Source organism: Pistacia vera, unplaced genomic scaffold (assembly GCF_008641045.1).
Source record: "Pistacia vera cultivar Batoury unplaced genomic scaffold, PisVer_v2 Contig1467, whole genome shotgun sequence".
NCBI classification, from domain to species: Eukaryota; Viridiplantae; Streptophyta; class Magnoliopsida; order Sapindales; family Anacardiaceae; genus Pistacia; species Pistacia vera.
This window is the reverse complement of record NW_022195540.1, coordinates 51,196-76,075: the sequence shown is the minus strand read 5'-3', so window position 1 is coordinate 76,075 and position 24,880 is coordinate 51,196. Positions and strand designations below refer to the sequence as shown.

General features: G+C 32.3%; 1 protein-coding gene across 1 annotated transcript; it reads right to left on the bottom strand.

Annotated features, from left to right (window-relative positions):
• Window positions 1-11,764: 11,764 nt before the first annotated feature.
• On the bottom strand, window positions 11,765-21,571 carry LOC116123977 (precursor of CEP9-like). Its single transcript, XM_031409693.1, has 3 exons — window positions 21,082-21,571; window positions 15,943-16,167; window positions 11,765-11,991 (listed from the first exon to the last, which is right to left on the bottom strand). The coding sequence occupies exons 1-3, from the start codon at window positions 21,569-21,571 to the stop codon at window positions 11,924-11,926; spliced, it is 783 nt and encodes a 260-aa protein (XP_031265553.1). The 3' UTR covers window positions 11,765-11,923.
• Window positions 21,572-24,880: the final 3,309 nt, after the last annotated feature.

The following is a 24,880-nucleotide window of genomic DNA, read 5'->3' as shown; positions in this document are numbered from 1 at the left end:
TTAGAAAAGGCTAAATCTATGACTAGATGTGGCCAAAGATTTGGTCGTCAATAGTCAGATCTTTAGCCATAGATTTGGCCAGATCTACGATGGATCTGGCAAGAAAATGCTAGATCGGCACACTACTGCCCAGATCTAGCCGATAGTGCGCCTTTATAGCAGATTTCGGCCACCTTCAGACGGCGATGGCTAGAATCTAGAAAATGTGGGTGGGTGGGGTATTTTTGTCAATTTATAAAATTCTTTGTTAGGACTGTTTAGTTAAATTAACAAATATAAGGGGTTTAAAAATAGTTGAATACAATAAGATTGGATTTTGAGAATAGAGAAACAAATATATATTTTGGGTAGGATAGGGAACAAATAACAAAACAAATGCAGCCATGAGCTTTCAAATCCAAATTTAATCAATTTTGTATGTATCCTCGCATATATGACATTCTCATTCATTAGATGGAGAAATTATGAATTATTATTATTTTTTCTTTTTTTTATAACCGGGGGTATCTAGGCCAACTTACGTGCACCCCAACTAAATCCTCAGGACCTTGGAACTATCGATCGGGTAAGAACTATAATGACTACTCCTATTAATAATCGATAAAGGGACTTGAAGTCAAGACCTCTTGAATAATATAATTAAGAATTTCTATCGAACCACTCGACCATCAGAGATAGTTGAAATTAGGAAAGTTGCTAATAACAGTGAATATGATTTATTTTAATAATGAAATTGTAAGAGGGATACATGGATCGAAATCCTATATTTTTGAGTGACTCTGGGAATATAAGAATATATATATTCAAAATGGACTATTATTGAATAAATATTCCTTTTACTTGATTAAAGATGGATTACCAGATCTGGCAAATGGTTTCAATTCAAGAAAGGAGATTATGGAAATGAATGATTAAGTTAATATAATATAATCAAGTATAATTAAAGGTTATAAGATCCACGCATAATTTGCTTTGACGATAATATTATTCCTATACTAATACAGTTTATAGCCATTAGACATTATCTTAATCTCAAAGTGTAATTACTTACTGTTAGTTGATTAATCTATATTATTATGTTCAGAGTTGACTAAATATTAATTTATACGCAAGTTATATTTATATAATCCTAAATCCACTAGAGTTTTGAAACTTAACCTCTTTGCATTTGTAGCCCTTAAATTTTCTCCAGGATCACATTGCCCTTGCACATATAGTGTAATAAAACTTTACACACACTTAGACATCAAAGCAAAACAATATTTCCCACTAGGTATGGGCCATGATGTTAAATATTGTATTTTGGATAAAATACATTGTAGTTGTTTATTAGAGATCATGTATTTAGATTGGTACCTATTAAAATATTGAAATCTTTAAAATTTGAAATTGTAATGTCTTAGTTTCCAAGTTGTGGGTGTTTTGTACAATTTTTAGGTTAAAGATAGAAGAAGGAATCGCGCGAACCACAATAGTCATGAACCTTGTTGTTCATTGTCATAATAGTTCTCTTGGAAAAACTGTACAACTTCGCTCATGTCGTATTGTTGTGCATTTGTCAAGAGTTATACATCTTACAGCAAATGCAACGAGCATAGGATAGGACAACATTGTCTAGTAGAATTGAGTATATTTAATAATAATCTCCATTTATTAATTGTTGAACATGAGTTACATTTTATCCTACAAATAGGGTTTCTTTAACAAAATGGTGGAGACCCATAATAGGGATTTCTGCCTTACCCATTTGGAGGTTTGGAATGGCCGGTATTTAATCATGATTAAGTGTTGAATTATGATTTAAGACAGCTAATCCTCCAATGAAGTTAAGGTAATATCACCCTTTAGAATTTTAATGTAAGGTGATGCTATAAGAGTTTGTTGTTTTGTACTAGGGGAGTGGCATGATTAAAAAGAACAAAGTTAAAAGGAATTTTAGTGATAAGAGGGCATCTACTGCATGTGATAATGTCTACAATGCGACAAAACTTTTTCCATGTTCCGATAAACTACCAAATATAAGTCCTGGGTAGGTGTGACCCGCTGCTTCCAACATCAACCAAATTAATTCCACAAATTCCTCCTTTAACTTTTTTTTTTTTTAACTGATAATTATATAAAAATAAATAAATAAAGAATTACAACTTAAGCAGGACGAATCTGAAAAGCACGACCCTAAATAACACCTCTAATATAAATAGTTATTATCTATTGTTTAACCGTGAAATGACATTATGGAATAAATAAAATCAGGGGTAAAAACTATGAGCAATGCCAGTTTTACAAAGACACATATAAAGAGAGCATACAAAGATAATTTTCACATTTAATTTTCATGATTTTTCTCGTTCTCTCTCTCTTTTTCGTTTTTTTTTTCTGGATGATGTCACTTTGTAGCCCTTTTTGTATGAGTCTTTGTAAGGATATCATTTTTCAAAAATTATTGGCTAATTTTTGGGTGGGAACATCTCGTTTACTCTTTTTAAAATATTAATTACAAATATATTTTATTTTATATGTGATTGCCCTTTTCTAATTTTTTTTGTTCACCCCACAATCTATTTCCTCTCTCAGGTTAGATTTCAGTTGCCATTTTTTTTTTTTTATCTCAATTAACTCTTGATGCATTAATTCAACAGTTACATATTTCTACTTAAAAACCTATGCACCGTATTTTTAGGGGTTTGCACATATATAATAACTCAATAATCACAATTTTTCCAAACTGTGCAGGTTTTAGCAAGTAAAAAATCTAACAGTCAAATTCAATCACTTACCAATTATACCTTTAATAAAATAATAAATGCTAATTTACTAATATAAAACGCTAGACTATGCTAAACTCAATAATTTGACAATCTAATTAAAACATGCTAGACTATGTTATACTTGATAGTCTAGTGCATTACGGTTATCTTTATCCTTGTTATTTTTCATTAAGGGCAATTAGATTAAGCCACGTGATTTTATAGCTAAATCTGTCTTCTAATCAAACTTTTAACATTTAGGAATTAAAGTTAGTAAGTTGATTATATATGTAAAGAGAAATACTACACTTACAAACATGGTTTTGAAATCCGTCCGGTTTAACTGGTTAGATCGGGACTTGGGGCCTTCTTCGGGCCCAGTTACTGCTTTCAACTATTCTCGAAATCTCTAACCTGATTTTCAGCAAACGAGGGGCTACCAAGTACCAAGGTTAGAGGAGTTTTGTAAAGTAAAGGCTGATAGTCCAAGGGGTGGCGTAGAATTGAATTTTGGATGCTTGAATCAACCGGAATTTGGCCAGAAAATACACAAGTCACTGTCGGGAAACGAGGGGCTATCAAGAGTCGGGATTAGAGGGGTTTTATAGAGTGGAGGTCGGTGATAGTGTTGAATTGAATTTTGGCCACCAAAATTAGCCAGAATTTGGTTGGAATGATAAAAATCTTAACTGTCGCAAGAGTGTGTTTGATAGATTTCAAACCTGCATGGATTTTTTGGATCACTAGTGACTTGTTTTAACCGGTCGGACCAATCAACTTGGGATCTAGGCCCTTTGCCAGGTGACACCCTAGGTCAAGTTTCAAAACCTTGCTTACAAATATTTCATACTAAATCAGTTATACAAAGTGGCACGACAGTACTCCTGCATTGACATATCATTCACTATCATTTAATATGTATTTATTAAGTTAGTTTTTATATTGATTTATCCAATCATATTTTGACATATTACTTTGTATGAAAGACTTTGTAAGTGTAGGATTAAATATTTTGAATTTGTACTCTAAATACCACTCTATTACATTAATTTCATCCTCTACTGTTAGAAGCAAGGGTGGATCCAACCCATTTTTGGGTGGGCCATGGCCCACTCTGAATTTTTTTTTAAATATTAATATATAATTTTTATTTTTATTTTGGCCCACCCTAAAAAAATTTTCTGGATCCGCCACTAGTTAGAAGGATAGAAGGCAAGAATGACGTGTCAAAGTTATCAAACAAAAAATCTTTGCTAGAAGAAGGTGATGGGAGCTTTATTCATAATAGACATTTTTATGATTTTATTTTTCACAAAACACATAGAGATGGGAAATTTTTAAACAAAAAAAATATTTGAAAAAAAATTAAAACATACTTTTTCATTATTATTGTCTTCCATTTATTGAAATCATCTCTCCTCACTTCAGAATACTTTTAATCTTAAAAACATAATTTCAAAAATATAAAATATATTAAGATTTTTTTAATATTTGGGATTCTTTAAGGGATTTAAATGTCTTTTTGGTAAATATAAGTTTAAAAAATAATTTTTTTTGAAAAATTGTTATTGAGAGCCTAGAAAAAGATTGAATGGGGATAAAAGATGTTTGGATTGTGGATTTACCCGTCCCAGGCCCAGCCCACTTTTATTCTAATTATTGTAATACCCCGTTATGTTCTTATTCGACCATATGTATTATTCATTATCTTAATTACAATTTTGTCCTCTATAAAGTTACTAAGTAAGCTAAAAGCTTAGCCAATTACATAAGCACCCCACCAAAATAAATTTTAAAAAATCCTATTTCCCTTAAAAACAAAAAATTATAATTAAATTTTCAAACGCTGGAATTATATTAGAGCTAGTAGTTCTAATTGATTTTATATTTGGATTATAAAAGTTGTGATTGAATTTTATGTTTCATAATGGAATATGAGTTATATATGGAAGAATTATTTCATGTCAAAACAATATCTAATTAATAATAACGGTACTAAATATTACAGTAAGAAGTGCAAATCAAATATAAGAAGTATTTTGGAAATAAGTAGGGCTTGTTTATAAATTTAGTTGTTGATAAAATATTTATTAGGGTGAATTTAGAAATCGATTAATAAAATGGAAAAAAATGGGGCCAATAATTAATATCTGTAATATTTACATAAATAATTCAAATTTTCAGATAAATTTATTATTAAAACTATTAATGTAATAAACAAACCTTGCTTATTTCATCTAACACAAATACCCAAACAATATTAATATATGTATGGGCAGACCTTGTCAGACCCAATAATGAAATAAACACTATATACTGAGGTTGGACTCACACTTAAATTCACGTTGCAAAAAAAACCATTTGGTGAGATGACCCACTTTATAAAAAGATACATTCTATGGGCTGGTCCATTCTACGAGCTGGTCCATATCACGAGTCAATCCCCTTCATGAGCTGAGGTACTTTATGAGTTGGATCACTCTATGATCAGGGTCACCCTACGAACTGAGCCAACTTATACTTTGAGCAATTCCATTGTTAGAGTAGATGCCTTAGAGCCAATCAATTATTGTAAAATTGACTATTTGTAATAATGTTTATTAATCAATAAAAAACATTTTATTATATATCGCGTAAATCATTATTATTGCAATATGTACTGATATATGTTATTATAATAGTAGAACCGTGACGAGGGTATCAAGTGTTTCAAATCTTGATAGTGAGAACCCTATGAACACATATGGTGGCCATTCTAGAAATGTCCGTAGCCTCAGTATTATTTTGAAGTAAGGGCACATATAATACGGTAAGACTATCATAGTGTTCAACGACCCTATCGAAAGGCAGTGACTGATCTCACTTGTCAAGGTTGTTTGGTGACAACTTGGTGCAACACAGGGGTGCTTGCTGTAGGCAGATATACCGCAACAAGTTCACTGGACTAACCCACCAGAGGATTCCATATGGATGGTAACTGTAATAACTTCTTTCTACTAGTATACTTTAGAACATATATAATAAAAACATACATACTTAGCATATGAAAAATAGTTGGACCCAAATTTTCTTTGCTTATAAAATATAATTCTTTATATTTACCAAAATAACAAGTACAAAAACTTTAGCAACGGTGGACATTAATTTTGAGTGAAAATATCATTTTACCCTTAATGCAAGTTTTAAGGCATTTTCTTCATATTCTCTTAAAATAACTTTAATAAAAATCAACTAAGGGCTATAAAAACATAAATTAAATTACATACCTCCGTGTGGGCGTTACAGTAACCCCAGTGTCTATAGAACAAATCCTCTAACGAATGGTGGTACATGTGATCCTTAGACTTGAGATCACCGGAACGCCTTGTGCACTGATTGGTGCAGTTTGACACTAGCCTAATGCAGTTCTATTCAGAGCTGTCAATACGGTAGTGATTGACTGCATCAAGGAGTGTATCAAGACTATGGTGGATTGACAGAGGATTCATCACTCCTGGGTATGGGAGAAGTTATCTCACGGCGCAATTCAGTATATGGCAATGACACTAAAACTGTGGCTACAGTGGGATTGAGTTGTTGCTCTATCCAGATTATAATACAGGTCATTGGTTCAGAAACTAAATATATAATATCGAGAGTAACCGAAGGTTGACACTATTTCTATGCCTTCGTCTCGACGAGATAATAAATGATGAAAGGATCGAATTGTATGATAACCATATCATTGACAGGTAGCTACTTTGCTGAATCTGAATCTATCGGGTGACCATGATGCCTTGCTAGGGGCCAATCTTGGTCTGTGTATTAGTGAGACGATTAATTGGTGTTAATCGCGATACTATATACTACCGGTATGACGAGGAGCCTATGAGTCACACACATAGAAGATAATTTAAGAGCCAAGAAGAAAGAAGAGTGTTTTCGTCTTTTTAGGAGAAAGGGTAATTTGGTAATTTCACAATGCAATTAAATTTGCTGAGGTCGTAACCTTTATTTAATTTATTAGAAAAATTAAATAAGTGAAATAACGTTTAAATATGTGTTCGCATATATTTAATTAAATCATCATTATTGTTAAATGTTAATATATATATTAATTGATTTTAATTGAGATAATGATGAAATAAATATAAAATATATAATTGGGAGTGTTTGGTAACATGAGGTGTTTGGTAACATGAGGTGTTTGGGTTGGAGTCCAAGCCTATTCCATATGGGAATAGGGCAACTAAGTTTTCAATATAAAAGAAAAGAGTTATTTGCAAAATGTGTGTTAATTCATTCACTGTTCATTTTCTCTTTGGAAACAAAACATAGCAGCCCCAAACTCTCTCCCACGGCAGTATTTCATTTTGCCCAAAATCAATTCATTTGATTTTTTTCTTCTTTAATTTTAAAGCTAAGGAGGATCTAGCAAATCTCTCATTAGTTCTTTGTGATTGTCTTCGTGTGGACTACGTGGGTTCGATCCTACACTTGGGTTGGTAGCAAAAACGTTCATTGACAAATTTGGAGGAGCCTCCAAACATGCGTATGTTTTTCTAAACTCATGATTAATTTCTGCAGATTCTTATTATGATAAAACTGTAAAATTATACCTTTGATCTTGGCTCTTTGGGAACGATCCTTGTGTTATTATGTTTTTGTTTTCTGTTGCATATATGGACCATTTCCTAACATCCATGAGTTGGATTTTTCTATAAGTTAATTAAGCTAAATCGAGCCCCAACTCATTAGCCCTTTTTCGTTCTACAATGGGACCTAGAGTTCTATTTACTTCTTAATTCATCCAAGATTTCTAATCTTATATGAACTAGTACTTCTACTTCTACATGAATTAGAACTACAAGTTTTTTGTTTACTCAAACTCCTATCATGAGAACGTTTAGTTCTATAAGGACTCAAGCTTCATTGACTCACTATATAAACAAAGGTATAGCCTCTCATTATTCATTCAATCATAGCCCCTTCTGCTAGTTCACTAAGTTCTTGCTCTCAAGAACCATCGTCTTTCCTCGTCGTAGAGCTTAGTTCTGACTAAGTCTACTTCTCGTAGGTGTCGTAGAGTCGTGCCTTGACCACTTTACGCCAATAGTTGCACCCTAGCCAAACACTCAAGGTAAACCCTTTCCTGCTCTTAGTCTTACAAATATTCCCTTCAACCGTGTTGATTTAAGCGTCGAAATACCTACGACCGACACTACATCGGTGTCCCTCGCGCCTTCGTGTTCACTTTTTTTGTCCCTGTAAGTCTATGAGATTATCAGTGACTTCATTCTCACAAGATCAACCTTGTTTAATTCAACCGTAGATTTTATTGTCTACAATATATAACAAAATAAAACAAAAATTCTTTTTTAAGACATTAAAAAATATAATTAAGAGATTACTTGAATTTGTTAATATCCAATCCTAGAAGAGATTGAATTCTTATCTTTTATTTTATTTGAATGAAGAATACAATTTTAAGTTTGGGTTATTGGGTTGGATTATCTCGTATCCAACTTATAATTGGACTGGGAAATGGAGTAACAAAATGTGAACCCAATTTGATTGGTCTGATGAGGCTGATTGATAAATATGGGCCAGATTTTGTGTTGGTCCACTAGTTTGTGGTAATTGACAAGGATGGTAGAGTGGGATAAATGAACTTGGTTGCTTTAGATCTAACTCTTATAAATTGATATGCGATTAGTATGGTGTAATAATGCAGTTGAGTATTATGAGAACTTAGGTGTTATAGGGTAGGGAGGGACAGGTAGAGATTGCGATACTTGGAGATCAAAATTAAATAAAAATTGCCTTATTTTCCACTTTCTTTCCATAAAAAATAAAAGAGATAATCATACTATTTAACCATTCACATATTTTCTCATAATAAAATTTGAAAGGTTATTATTCTACAAATTAATCAAAAATATTATTCTACAAACAACTAATTGAGTCTAATTAATTGGTAGCTAATATTATTCTACAAATTTTACCTAGGGATAGCTAGAGATTTATATGGATTCAAAGTTAGGTGAGATTACAATCCTTGGAGCTACATAATTGCCTTATTTTTTATTTTCTTCCAAATTCTATTGGTTTCTAATAAATCCATGTTCAATAATTAATATCATAAAGACAGGCAACTCTTTCTCTTTATATGTGGACACACTAATTCATTGATTTATTTGTTTTCACCAACAAACTTGAAAGTTACTATTTGAAGTAAAAGGTGTTCCCTCATAAAAATGAAAAATGTTCACCCGAGGTGGCTAAACGGTTAATTAAGATTCGTAGGTGTACTACTTAAGAGGTCTTAAATTCGATTTACTTTATCTCTTAATAGGGATGTCTACTAGAGGCTTATCTAGTCGTTAACTTTAGGACTCCGGAGGATTAATTGAAATACGTGGAAACTGACCAAAAGAATAAAGTATTTTCAAAGTTTTATATTACATACCGCATAGATGAATAATTTAATAGACATTGTCCCCACTCCCAAATCAAAGTTTGTATTTGTTATGATATTTAATCAAATATTAAATGTAATTACATGCTTTTAAAAACTATTTTATTAAATTAGATGATATATTTTTTTACTTATCAAAACTCTTTCATAACCAGGGCCAAATTCCTTTAACTGACTCTTCCATGCCTAATGAGCTCATAAATAGGCAGCTACCATGAGCACGCAAGCTAGTGGAGTACAATTAATTGATAGTCAAAGCCAGGGCTAGTGTATTATTATATTAAATATATACCTAAATCAGAATCTCATAATATCACCAGTCGATCCCAAAGTTCCAGTTCAAAAGGAAAAGGCCTCACTATTCTATTATGATTATTATTAATATATAAAACTTCAACAGAATCAAACACCGCACAAAGCTCCAGCATGCTAGCATCAACTTGCGTTTTTTCAGTTGAACCCATGAGGCTTTGTCTACTTGCGATACCAAAAATCATTTAAAAAAAAAAAAAAGCAATATATTTTAATTTAATTTGCGATACCAAAAAGCTCCAGCATGCTAACATCAGTGTACGTTAATTTATTAGTTAGTATCTTTGTGGATTCATAAATATTAAATGGAACAAATGATCTTCCTGCCTTGACTTTAAAACTAACTTAACGACCATTATATGTCTTTATCTTCGTCTAAGTGGGAACCAATTCCAAATACCAGAGATTTGATATATTCAAAGCATGCATTTCTTTTTTAATTTTTAATTTTAATATTTTTTTGGATTATTTAAGTGTTGTCCTTGCCTCCTAACCGCACATATTACAGCTCTAAGATTCCATGTATACGGCTTAGATAGAACTGCAATTGATGGGCATGTGCAGAGAGAATTTTTTGATTTTTGTTAGATAAGAGAAAGATGAGTATATGTGCGCTTTCATTTTTACAAGATTTTTTGTTTTGGTAATGTAAAAATACGTATACTATGTATTCCATCATTGTATTTCAGAAACATGAAGTAGCGTACTCTAACTTTAAAGTAAGATAAATTTCGAAACCTACCTCTTAAACTTGTTAATAACTTATGATATTTTCGTCTCATAAATATTTAATATATACTTTATTGATTAATTAAATATGAGGTATTTATGTTAAAATGTATTAAGTGGTACGTGTAATTGATAGTATAAAGTATAAACATAGTATCGGGTATGTATATATTCTTAAAAATGATTCCCACAAATATCACAATCAGATTAGTTTCGAGGATATTTTGTTAAAACAAGGTATCATTTAAGCTAGCATGATAATACCGCAACAAAGATCAAGACCAAAAAGTATGAGTGGGGCTCCATTTTATGACTTCTTTTTTCCCCTTAAATTTTGTCAGCTTTCTAACCTCACATCTGGAATATGCTTTGCAATATAAGATAAAGTTGTTGAGAAAGGGTACCTGTGCAGTTTGCTGTGCTGTGCTTAATCAGTGGAAATGAATCAAGTAATCTCATATGTGGTTTAGCGAAATCCCAAATTGATACCTTTAATTGCATTTATTTTAATTAACACCCTTAAACTAACATCATCAGTGACTATTGAAGGTGCTTGGAAACAGTGAGTGAGGTTAGCAAGTGAAGGTATAAATTTTGTAGAGGAGGTTGTGGGGAGTCCAACGATGGTCTTGAAAGTGATTTTGGACTTCGGAATTGGCCGAGAAAAGCAAAAAACCGCCAACTTGGATGTTGCTAACATGAGCCCATATTTTGTCAAAAAAAAAGCTTTGATGCATTTTAGTGTGTTAACGTGCACCGTGTTACAGTAAAAAATTGAGAATCTGTTAAAATAAAGGAAACAACGTTATTTTAAAGGTGAGAATCTGAAATAAATATAATTAGTGGTATCAACTTGGAATTTCGTCAAACCTAAGGTGAGAATATGTCATTTGCTCTATATCGAAAGATTAAAATCTACGCGGCAATACCCCAATCTTATCACTAAAAAACATACACATATAAACATTAAAACTGGCTCATCATCAACAGCTATGCTTAAAGTTTACCAAGAGTCCAAACCTTTTTAAAATTAAGGATCAATAGCAATTATGTAAATCTTTATAGAGGATCAACAACAACTTTGTATAGACTTGAAGAAATGAATCTGTTATAAACAAACACAATTTTACGTAGATTTAAGTCCATACCTAATAACTTTCATGGGATTTAATAAAGGACTGTTCTGACTTCTGCGTGAAAACACAATTAGCAAACCATTTAAGTTTGAATCTAAAAAAAATATAATTTTAAATAGGGTCAGATTCTCTCATCACTCCTCGAATCCATAAACATCTCAGCCGTATTTCCTATATGGCTATATCTACTCTTGACTATGAAATCAGCAAGAGAAATTCTTTTGGTCGTACATTTTTTGATTTTGACTTATTGATACTGCATGATTACAATTTATCTTTTACCCACGAGGGACGGAAACGAAAAGGAATTGCAGAGAGAGAGAGAGAGAGAGAGAGAGAGAGAGAGAGAGAGAGGCTTATTATAAACAGTTTTTGATATTGCATATTATTTCCGACTTACATGGTGCAAGAAATGAGTAATTACAATAATCAAGACAGAAAGGGTACTGTTTCAAGTAAACTTTGCATTAAAGCTAATCCAATGAATCCCAGATAAGAGGCTCTGCTAGTTGAATTGATCGAATAAAAGACAACGAGCAATTTCAATTGTTGATGGAGTGCCCAACACCTGGACTGTGACCTGGTGTCGTGGGTCGAAAATCATCAACATATTCCGCCTTACTTGTCTGCTCTTGGCTGGAGTCCGTAGCTTGAACTCCACCTTTTTGTACACTCAATGTGTTTTTGACATGCTTGGAACATTTCTTGCACAATCTAGACTTCAGATGCCTTCCTTCAACGCAAATAAATTCATTGGATAAAATCAAGACGAGAAAGAAAAAATAAGCAACTGTAATTCTAGTCTTTGCCATATTTAAGAGGGAGTATGAGTTATATAGGACTATTAAGTAAGTAAATAGAGAGAAAAGCCAGGAGGGGAAGAGCTTTTATTAAGATATATATCCTGCTCTTCTTCTGCTAGATGTCTGAGGACTTAGAAGAAGTGCACTCCGAGAACTTGGATCTTCTTCTAGCGTAGTAGAAGGGGTTTAAGAAGTGGTTTAAAGCCTATTGTTGGGCAAGAGTTGAGATGGGTATTTAAGGTAGTAATTAGGGCAAGAGCATGTGCAGGTACCTCATCAGCGGGAAGATTCCTCCCAAGAAATTATACAAATTAAAGAGACATTGGATGGCTCACATTAAGGTTGAACCCCGACCTCTATTCAGAAGTTGAAATGCGCCAACTACAAATATTGGCTCTTGATAGTTGTAACAATATTCGAAATCCTACCCCACAGCTCCTGCAACTAGTTATTTCGTTTAATATACGCATATACATAAATACAGCCCTCTACATTAATTCATGTAATTGTATATATTTAGGTAATATCAATGTGATCCTCACATTGTCTTTCTAAAAATAAGTGATTTTAGTGGTGTAACATTACTCATGTTATGAACATTTCATTTTGAATATTGTACAATCATTCTTATTTAAATTTCAAGTGTGATGACTTTGTGTTAAAAGTGACCACCTTATATAATGTTGTTTATTTACTATATCGGGTGAGTACCTCTGAGTCAAAGTGATCACAATATATCTAATAGATTTTTTTGGCTAACACGTGCAATGCTTCTAGAATACATGAATTGTTTTATTCTCTTATGAGATATTTGTGTGGTCCATAACACGTGTCAATTTTATATTCAATGTGATGGAAAGTTTTATTCACTTTGATAGGTATCTTGATTTTGGAATAAACATACATAAAAGTTGGATTCAATAAAGTTATTCTTTGTCACTTATTCCCTTGCATTGGGGGCCAAATTTTCTATATATTTGTCTCCTCCAATGCAATGCTTCTCTAGCCTGATTGTTCCTCTGATATTACTCTGAAAATTCTTTGAGGTTTCTTTTGTTTTGAATCAGGTTTCATATGCCTTAAGTAGACTTACAAATACTTTTGATAAACTTTGTTTATTTGTTCATGACTGGAACGTGAGTTTCAGTTTCCATTGGTGATGCTTGATGAGATTTTAAGCTTTTGGAGCTAAAGTGTGTCTTTGGTGTTGATCATTGAGAGGAGCTCAAGGTTGACCAGGTGGTCTTGTGAACGTGGAGCTTGTTGTGGTAGTTAAAAGTTCGACTAAAGGGTGGAGTCTGAAGCATTGCAAATAGGGAGTGTTCCTTCAATGATGCTTAATTAGCTTTGTAATTGAACTGTAAATGTTTATCATAGTGGATTGACTTCATCTGGACTTGGTTCCATGAATATATGCACGTTGCCGAACCATGAAAAAATCTGGTGTTGTTTTTCTTTGGTTTATTTTTATTACTTTATGTTTATGTTCAAAGAACTCTTACAATCAACATAGCAACTATTTTCGTTTAGGATTAATTCACTTGGTAAATGAATGAAATATTTCAAAAAGAATTATACTATAAAATATATGATCAAAAGGCACAAACATGCATGAGAAATATCTAATATGTATCGTTTGTTTATTTTGGTCATACTCTAAAATTTTATATTTTATATTTATATATTTTTGTATGTATGTATGTATATATGTATTTACATACAGAGTTTGTTGAAGATGTACTTAGACAAAAGATCTAACTAAAGACTGATGTTAAAAGCAATTGGATGATTAATCAAATGATTCTCGATCTGGACAATCCGTCTTATATACCTTTCAGAGAATCCAAGGGTTGCACACTTGCACTGGAGTTTTTAAAAATGTAAGGGAGTGTCGTCTCCCCATCCCCACTATTCCACATGCATCTTCCCACTAACCATCCCACTAACAATTAAGCTCACAACAACACTGTTTATTTGGACGGTTCCTTGGTGTTTACCCTTCCTTAATTTTTATTCTTAATCGTAGGCAGACCTAACTTTTACAACCAGAGGTCCCAATTAAAAAGCTAAAAAGAATTTGCTATACCTAGTTCTAACATCGGTCATTATTAGCTTCCAAAAAAGCGCAAGATTCCCTGGCAGTTAATGGCGAGACCCAAAAATAGAACCAAAAGGCGGCCTCCTAAGGTTGGGGAGGTTTCTTTCTACTTTATATATGCGTTATATTATAATTTTATAAGTTTCCCGGACAGGAAATATTGGACCCCAGTTAATCGCTCCAGTCCGCTAGTGCTCTTCTGTCAATGTGATAACCTTTTAATATTTGAATTTTCTATAAATATATTGGTTTTTTTAAAGATGCTTCTCACTGTCAGTACTTAACTTTTATTTATTTATTTTTGTTAAGATGTCTTAAGGACCTCGAATTTTTCTATGGAACGGTTCCCTTATTCTTAATTAGAAAATTTGGGGCAAATAATTTTTCTATTATGAAAGCTTTATTTCTTATTTTGATAAGTTAAACTTTTTATAGTTTAATTATTTTTAAGCATTATTCCATTAAGTTCCGAATGTGGATTTAACAATATAAAGAGAACGTACGATATGTTAAAAAACTTATTCACTTAATGAAATAGCAGCTGGACCTATCTTGGCATAATTAAGCCAATATTTAGTGTTGAATGATTAATTAATTTATTTCAGTTGAGCTGAGCTACTTAGCAAGGCGTGCATCATAGCGACATAGCCTATATATTTTAAAATCAATCTAGCTTTGTATATGTACATTTCTGCTTTATTTTCCAACATACGTATTATCTTTATAAAATGGAACAGAAGAACCGCAAAGGAAAAAAGCAAAGAGTTAGGAAAGTCAATATAATATATATATTGATGGTAAATTATTCTTCACTAGAAGTTTATAGATATGAATTACATAATATGGTCTAAGTTTCATACTAAAATGACTACACATTCTCTTTGTTAATTTGCAAACAGTAATTCATGCTCATAATGCATTATTTTTGATAACATAATTCACACATTAATTAATGATTATCTCATGCTACTCATTTAATCGTCACCCTCTTCAATAAAATTCTTCATGTATATTGAACTCAAACCAAAGTGATCTTGACAATCCCAGTAGCATTGTTCATCATAATAAGACTTGTTGGTAGTTGTTGGTTGCCAACCTTCTTTCTTCCTCTCTTTATCAAATTCACAAATTAGTCAATGACTGATAACTTACTCATAATCCATACATTTTGGTTTAGATATTAATTTTTTTTTTTTCCCTGTAGAGCATTGCATTGAAATGTCCATAAGGCGTTTTATGCTTCTTAGTTTACAGAAAAACAACATACTTAATAATGTTGTAACAATAACAACATAGAGGTAGTTAGCTGGCCATGCATATTTAGGAGGTACGTCAATGATTTTGGTGATCATTGTAGTAAGAAAAATATATGATATTGGGGAGAGATAAAAACTTTACAGAATATAAGGAAAAGTACTGAACCATGCTTGATGCTTTACATATACATATGGCTCTACAGCCTTCTTACACGCGGAAAACAATGTAAAACATCTAAATAAAAAGGGAAATACATATATACAGTGAACAAACTAAACAACAAGAAGCTAGGAATGCAAATGCAGGAGTACCCTAACAATGCAGAAGTACCCTAAGCTGGAAATCAACTAATGCAAATATTGATATCAGAATCTTTTCATTTGATCAATGCCTTAGTTGTGAATGGAATGGCCCACTCCAGGACTATGACCCGGGGTTGTGGGGCGAAAAGCGTCAATATTTCCTTCCATAGTTTTAATAGCATGCTGCATTGAACTTGCAACATGTTTTTTACTATCTCTCGAAATGCTCTGTCCATCAGGACTAAAGGGGCATTTGTGACACTTGATGTTCTTTCTCATTTTCAAACTTCTTCCCTCAATGCAAAGTACATGAGAGAACATCATTACTATGAAAAACAAACAGGTAAAGATGACCTTGGCCATTGTCAAAGGGTTGAGTGTTTATCAGTTTAATGTTTTGTTTTACTAAGCACTAAACTGAGCGAACTCAAGAGTAAAGATACGAGAAAGAGGAAGAAGAGGAAGATACTTGGAACCCTTCACCTAAATCGGTATTTATAGAGTTCAAAAAGCTACATAGCATATAATATTTCATGTGAGGTGAGGTCCCAAGTCTCTAGGCTCGGTCCACAATAGAGAAAAAAAAAAAAAAACCAGAAAGGAAGATTTCATAGCACCTACACTGAAGGAGAACAAAGTAATATAAATGAATTAAGTAAGGACCTCTTATGAAACCCTATTCTAGGGTTTCGCCAAGCAAGCCCCTAGAGTACACAAGCTGTAAGTTTTCATAGCTTAGTTTGCATAAGCTTTTAAGATAATAATGCATGTTACATGCAACTGCCGCCTCGTTTTTCCCTCTGTCCTTAACTGTAGAACAAGTTCAAAGGCCGTTTTAATATTTAGGCCTAGAAAAGAAATTAAATTGATGTACTATAGAGTTTTCTTTTTCTTTTCTATAATTTATTTCATTATAATGGTACTTCCCTTTCAGTAAAAAAATGTTTTGTTACTTGAACTACTTGCAGGTGACAAAGGGCCGTTTGTTTTTCCTTAATATTTATGTAGACAAAAAGTGAACCCAAGAAGGTGGAACTGTATATAGGGAAGGATTCTCTTGGCCTCCCCCTCCAATGTAAAGAAAAATTAAAAGGTGTCCTTGTTCGTGTATAAATATAAAAAGGTGTCCTTGTTTGTGTATAAATATTTATGAATAACTTCAAACTTACTGCAGAATCATGCTAGCTAGCTACTTCAGCAATATTTTTGTGGCATATAAAATATCACTGTAAAACGCTGTTTGAGGAGCTGCACATGGAAGAGTTTTCGACTCTTAAGTTGTCCGCCCACAATCTCCCGCTTGCAAAAAGAATAATTTTCTGTCGATCTTCTTAATTTTATTAGATTCTCTTTGTTTCTATCTTTGCAAGTTGTAACGTGGGATTAAACAAGAGTTAAAAAGGCCAACATTATTTAGTTGTATGTCTAAGCACAGTTTTCAAGGAATCTAATTCGTGATTACTTTGCACGATTCCATAGAATCCTCCCGAAAATTTGCGGCTGGTTATCTCCAACTCCCAGTCTCAACCATGCATATTCCATATTCTATATGATAAGTACCATAATCTACATGACAACCAACTCCAGATCACGCGGTTGAACTTAAAAGATTTATTAAATAATGATTAACTTCAGTAGTTATTTTTAATTTTTTCTAATCGACTTTAAAACTTTCCAACAAGTAATGCTGGCCCCAACTCCCCAAGGAACATGCATCCAACACACAGAAATGCTAATAATCGAATTTCCTATTCAGTTTCAAATTTGCCTAACCAAAAGTAACCTAAATTTGAATGGAAAGATTGAATACCGAAGGTTTCTGTTATTTATTGTGTGAAAATTAAAGGGAAAGCTAATTAAGTGTTGCAGAGATGTCGACATGCATGCTTAATTTTCTATGATGAACTTTGGGGTTCTCTGGTAGCTTTTTTAATTTATAAGTTGTGTTAATATAATATTTCTCTTTCTCCCTCTCTCTCCTTTTTTTTTCATGTAAATTAATGGCAATTAGAAATACCTGATCAACTTTGTTGATGAATGACGAAGAATGCTAAGGACCTAGCTAGGGTGGAGTGCCCCTTCAATTTAAAGTTGAGTTAAACGAAAAAAGCACGACACGAAAAAAAGCACGGTGCAGCACGACCCATGATTATGTGGGCCGTGCCATGGGCCTTAAAAAAGGCATGTTGGCCAGTGCGGCATGACACCAAAAAAATAAAAAAATATTTAAAAAATAAAATAAAATACTAATCTATGTTTATAGCTAAAATATATTTAAAGATTTTAAGAATTTAGAAAATTAATGAAAATAAAAATGTATAAAAATTCTTAATCCTAATTTCTAAATTTGTATTTGTAATTTATAATTATAACTTATAAGTAATAAAAAGTGTTGAAATACAATTAATATTTCAATGTCTCATTATTTTATTATATTTCATAGTGATTATATTTTTTTAATTAATATAAATACAAAATGTCATTAAATATAATATATAAAATATTTTTAGAATAATTATTAATAATAAATCAAAATTATCATAATTTATAAATATTAAATATTTTTACAAAGCACGCGGATCAACCCACAACACGATCCAAGGTACGACACGATATATAACAGGCCGTGTTGCAGGCCCTCAAATTTGGTGGACCGGCATGACACGGTTCACGACACAATGAGTCTTGAATTTTTAGGTAAGGCATGGTTCACTGTCTACTGTAAGTTTAGCCATGTAGACCAATGTTGACTAATTGGTCCGCTGCACCGTTTCTTTTCGTGTAAAAATGCGAGAAATTAAAGGTCATAATGAAACTAAGATGATGAAGGTGTTCAATTAATCCATTTCTTGTGAAAAATTGCCACGAAGGCTAGAAAGAGCCAGAGGAAAGACATGTCAAAGCAACGGAGGAGTCACGTGATAATTAACCAAACATTCATCCTTTAGAATAATTTATTTTAAAGCAATAATAAAAATGAAGTTTGAACTCCCATTTACAGCATAACGAAATTTATAATTTAGCTTTTTACCTAAAAAAATTAATTTATAATTTAGCTAATCATAAATGTTGATGTAAAGGGGTTTTTTAATTTTAAACCAATTTTTATTAATAAGATTTTACCTTTTCATAAATTTAACGCGGAGAAATACAGATCAACATAAATAAACCTTCAAAAGTTGAAAATATCTCACTTTCAAATTAAAACCAAACAATACTATAAAGTTACAAGAGATTCATTATTTCTTTGCCTTTTGACCATTTCAACGCACGCCATACTAAAGGACTCCTAATTATTAGTAAGTAGTATATATATCTTATAAATTCCCTTATTTAATAGGTACTTTATTTTTTTTATCATGATATATTAATTTATTCAACAATATTAAATCAGGCCAGAAGAGCAAAGCATAAAAATGGTTAAAGAAAAAAAAAAAAAAAAATTGGAGTTGGTGGTTGCGGCCGGCTATCATGTGCCGGTGCCGCCATCTCTGTTTCTTTTGTGCATATTCGATATATAATTCATATATTAAATCTCATCTCCATTGTATTTTATAATAGTAAAAAGTCTTTACTCGACTCTTCCGACTGGGACCTGGGAGCACTTTTCTTAGCCGTTTATAGTTTTATACTTTCAAAGATACCTTGATGCTTTAGGATTTCTTATACAATTAGCATGTATATAAAGTTGGGGAAAAGACTGCCCCAAATGGTAAGCTGTCTTAGTTCTTTTCTATATCTTAATTAAATATTGATATCCCTTTTTATTGAGGTTTTATATGAATCGACCCACTTTTGGGTCTATATACATTCATGTATTCATGTATGAAGTATGAACATGCATAAATCAAAAGCTGACATGCATATGCATAATAAACTGATAGACATATATGCGTATTTATGTTTTTATATGTAAATTTAATTTAGTTCACTTTTCAATATAAAATTTGTGTCTTTTTATATAAGAAATTCATCAAAGTTTGGTCTTTCGATGTTACTTACCATGGTCTATTGCTTTTCATTTTTAAAAATTAGGACATCTGTGTCTAAAATTTTTTGTACATGTATGTGAGTATGTTTTTATCCTATGAATGGACTTATACTTTTTTTTCTTTTTCTAATATTAGCAACTAGTCTCTAGGAGAAAAACAACTATCAATTCTCCCCTGAAAGGGTGGTAAGAATTTGTGAAATTTTGTATTTTAACGATTTCAAGTTGGCAAAATGACAAAAAATAAAAAATAAAAAATTGTAAACTCTTATCAAATCTTTTATGAGTTGTGGTGCGTATTTAAGACAAACAATAACCCCAAGGGGTTGACCTAACGGTCAAGAAGATTTATTCAATTCCTTGAGTTCTTGGGTTCAAACCTTAGAGTCACCAACTATAATAACATTTTGATTTATCTGGTCTTTTGAGATTGTAGGGTGTTTAATGGATTCTAGAGATGAGTTGTTGTGTGTACAAGCTGGTCCTGACACCCCGGATATCAAAAAAAAAAAAAAAAAAAAATGCATAATTGAGTGATTGATTATAGTGCTTTGGTTACCGAAATATACATTCAACGCCTATATCTTAAATCGAATTCCTAATTATATATGGTAATGATTAATAATTTGATCCTTGAGGTATGCGGAATATATTAACACATTAGAGAGACAAGCAAGTATATATTTTTGTTATATTCATGCATTTTGTTTACGACAGTGAACACAAAAGAGCTACACCCTATGATACATTGACGCAAATATAATTTTATCTTTTCAATATTTCATATGTGTTGTGTGTATGTTAATATTTGCATAAAATATTTTTTTTAGAGTGATTAAAAATAGAAAGACATACTTCTTCTTTAGTACTCAATGAATATTCTTTCAAATTATATGATGGCGCGCACGAATACGTCTTCTACGCTTTTCGCTTATTTTTTTTCCATAAACGGATGTTGAATGATATTAACAAAGCTAAAAGTTATATTAAGATGTTAATTATTTCATTTCATATCTCCATTGATGTTGTGTTGTGGCTTTTAGATTTTTTGCGACAGAGAGAATTTCGAAAATACTTAAATGTTTTTTATTAATAATAATAGCGTGGCGGCTGAGTCCACAGAGAGACTTTATGACATACATAAATGAGCTAGCTTCAACATGGGATAATATCTACCGCGTTAACAGACCTAAATGAATAATACATGACCTTAATGTGTATGTACATCTTTATGCTTTTGGTTCTGCACTTTTGTTTGAAAGAAGGTGGCCAACGCCAGGGCTGTGTCCAGGTGTTGTGGGTCGGAAATCATCCTTAGATCCAGTAGTAGAATGTCCACCATTAAGGCTATGATCTCCTTCGACTTTGGATTCAACATCTTCTTCCTCTTTCGTATGTTTATGGCCAACACCAGGACTGTTACCTGGTGTTGTAGGTCGAAAATCATCTTGGTGTACTGTTGCAGAAGCACCAAAACTCATGGGTGGGAATATTTCCTTTTCCCCTGTCATACTCACAGTGTTTTCAGCACTAGAAATGTCAACACTAGGTTTTGTTGACTGTAAAACTTCTTTGAGACCTGCAGCATTCTGTTGCAAACTGATGCTTTGGCTGCCTTGCTTTGCTGTTTCTTCTTTCTCCTTGTACTTTAACTGCCTTCCTTCAGCCGAAAGAATTGCATGGCAGGCTATGCAAGCGAAAAGAATAACACATTTGTTCATGGATCGGCTTTCCACCATCTTTGGAGAAGGGACGAATTACTTAAATGATGGAATATTGAGAGCTTGCTGAAGGAATATAGTTCAAACTACAAGAGATTTGACGAGGAAGAAGCTATAAGGAGGTAGAATTAATTCAACACGGTGATGACAGGCTCTTGTCTATTTAGGTATTTATAAGCTTAAAAAGCATGCACTGTGAAGATCCTAGACACTAATCATCATTTCATCAACTATAAAATTAAAATAAGTGGACCCGCGTCCAAATCAATTTCGACGGTTTATGTGTAACTAACATTTAAAAGGCCGTCTCTATATCTTTGCATATAATTAATTGGATCTTTTGAAGATCTCTCACCACAGGTTGCAATTTGCATGTCCATTCTTATATTTTAACTTCTACTTTTAGTTAATTAAATCATTCCTTAACATATATAGAATGTGAGAATGAAGCAGCAGTGACCAACTTCCAGTTTTTCTTGAAGCTAAATATCCTTGACCTTTCAATATGCTGAACTGTTGCTTTATGTTGTTTGAAGTTTGTAAGGGCGGTATCTATTTAATCAATTTCGTTACATAGACTGTTGATAAGAGAAGGTAGCTAGGTATCCCTAGAATAATGAAAATTATCAAAGTTGGGAGGCTCCGCCACCACCGAAATACATCAATAAGTTAGGGATTCGCCTGTACTATCCACTTGCAAATGTATAGTTTTTTATGTTGATGGTTCGTGTGCAAGTAAGAAAATTCTTTAATTTGGTCGACAAATTCAAGTGAAACACACCTGTCCTTCGAAATTTTTTAGTTTATGGTCTGTTGCAAACTACCAAATGGGCTGAATGATTACTTGCCTGCTGAAAGCTACAGATTCCTCAAAGTGGTATTTATAAATAATTTTTCATAAAGATTCTTGAATTAATTACTACAATAATAGCCTTACATGTATATAATTGCTAATGAGCATATTGCTTTGAAAGGGGCTGTTGATTAGTATTGTATGACCGAATTTAGCTCCTTTTTTAATTCAAATTAACTCTACAGAGTAAAAATCGAAATGAAATTGTCATAAGTGATAAATTTTCAAAATTTGTGCATTTATTATTATCATTATTAACGGTCAATCAAGAACCGTAAAACTATTTTAAAGTTGAATTAAAAGCTCAAATCACAAATATACATGCATGTATGTCTCGGTTAAAAATTAATTTCCATTTCAAAGGAGCAGCCCACCACATATTAATTGGTCAAAAGAAATTATCTGTGCCAGTGTTAGTTTGAGAGCATTTCTTATTTTTATTGAGTCGATAGTGCATCACCGTCCCACGCAAATTATCTTAGATTAATAAGAGGTTTAGGGACCCAAAAGCTGATTAAGGTCAACCTCTTTCAAAATATTGTCTTTAATAATATTGCATAATTGCACTTACAAACGTTTTGACTTGTTAATTATAATGATGCCAGAAATCTCTCTTTATGCGTTTGAGATTTAACTTTTTTCAATCTATCTTTTTTTTAAAGTAAGCTTTCATTATAATAGAGAAAAAGAATGTATAAGACCTGAGGTAGGTTGACCGCCTTTTATATATATATATATATATATTTTTTGGAAAAGGTAAATTTTATAGTTTCTCTCTTTTTATGAAAAAAAATGTATGTATAAAAGACCTATAAAAGGTGGCAGCCTACTTCAAGACAAACCCTTAGGTTAGGACAAAAAAAAAAAGCTTATACAAGACTATGCATTAGCACAAAAATCTCTTCCTACCTCGAGAGATTCCTCGGGTCAGGAACAAAACCAAGAAAGTCAGAAGACAATGCCCAAAAAGGCTACAAAAGCCATAAAACCATCTCTCCTCGAACCGAAAATGGCAAAGACTCCACCCGTAATGCCAATAGCCCAAGGCACCGAGAAAGTTATATATATATATATATATATATGCCTTAGATTTCGGGGACATTCAAAAATCGGAAATGACTGAAAAAATGGCCAAAGAACCGAAAAAAACCCACCTGATACACCACTGTTGTCGACGCACGCAGACCTGGCATGCCCAGCATTGCGGGCGCGCCTGCACCATCAAAAAGACAGTCACCTCGACGCCTGCCTTCCACCAACTTCCACCAGTCCCCATAGCCTATACAAGACTATTTATTTTTTAGAGCTCACTTAAAACAGATAGCAAAACTTAATTTCTTTTTCTTTTTTTTGATGCAAAAGATATTAGCAATATTTTCTAAAAAACATTTATTTAAAAAAAAAAAGTTATTTATATATCGTGTTAATGTTTTTGTCACCTTATGATCCTGTTTTGAGTCCTGCACTATTTTTTTCTTTCTACCATTATGGGCACGCTTACTAAAAGTGAACACTTTCGCAAGTGTGAGCACTTTAGCATGTGTGTGCTCACAATGCATTTGACATATTTTTCCCCTCAATCACACTTTACACAGTCGTTTTACTTTTGTGACAATATTATTCATTGTTGACATTCTATTTGTTTCTTTTACATTTGTCCACCTTTTATATTATAGAGATCTTTCCTTTATAATTTATATAAAAGCTATATCTTCTTATTCTTTAAATATGAGCATAATTCACCAAAGACTCGTAACTTGAGTGGAGCAAATTAAATATTTCTACTGCGTGCATGACTTAAAATCATTACTAGTAGTTGGAGTTCGAGACAGACTTTCTAGAAGTTAATTTGTATTGTACATATAGAATATTTGATTTTAATTTTATTATTGAAGTTTACTGCATATATATGGTAGGATTTATAGGTGATAGACATTTGATGACTGAATTCCCCTTTGAAAGATCCGTATTTAGTGAACAATCTACAACAAACTATATTTCTGCATGGAACAGTACCATATTGAGATATAAATATATTTAGTGAACAATCTACAACGAACTATATTTCTGCATGGAACAGTACCATATTGAGATATAAATATATTTAGTGAACAATCTACAACGAACTATATTTCTACATGGAACAGTACCATATTGAGATATAAATATATTTGCCTTCATCAGAAAATTTAATTAGCATGCATTGTAGTTTTTTTTTTTTTGGGTCTACCCGGTAATTGATTCTCCCGCAACTTGATCCCGATAATTGCCTATTCCATAACTCGAATACAAAACCTCTGGGTATAACTAACCCTAGTAACTAAAATGCTTGCTATATGGCCACAAGGGGAGAGAGACATTATAATTTATATAAGACTAAATATTAACATTCAACCTCTAAATTTATTAGCTTAAACTTTTAGATCAAATAGTAACTTAATATATTATGAGAGTCAAAAGTATGATAATTTAAC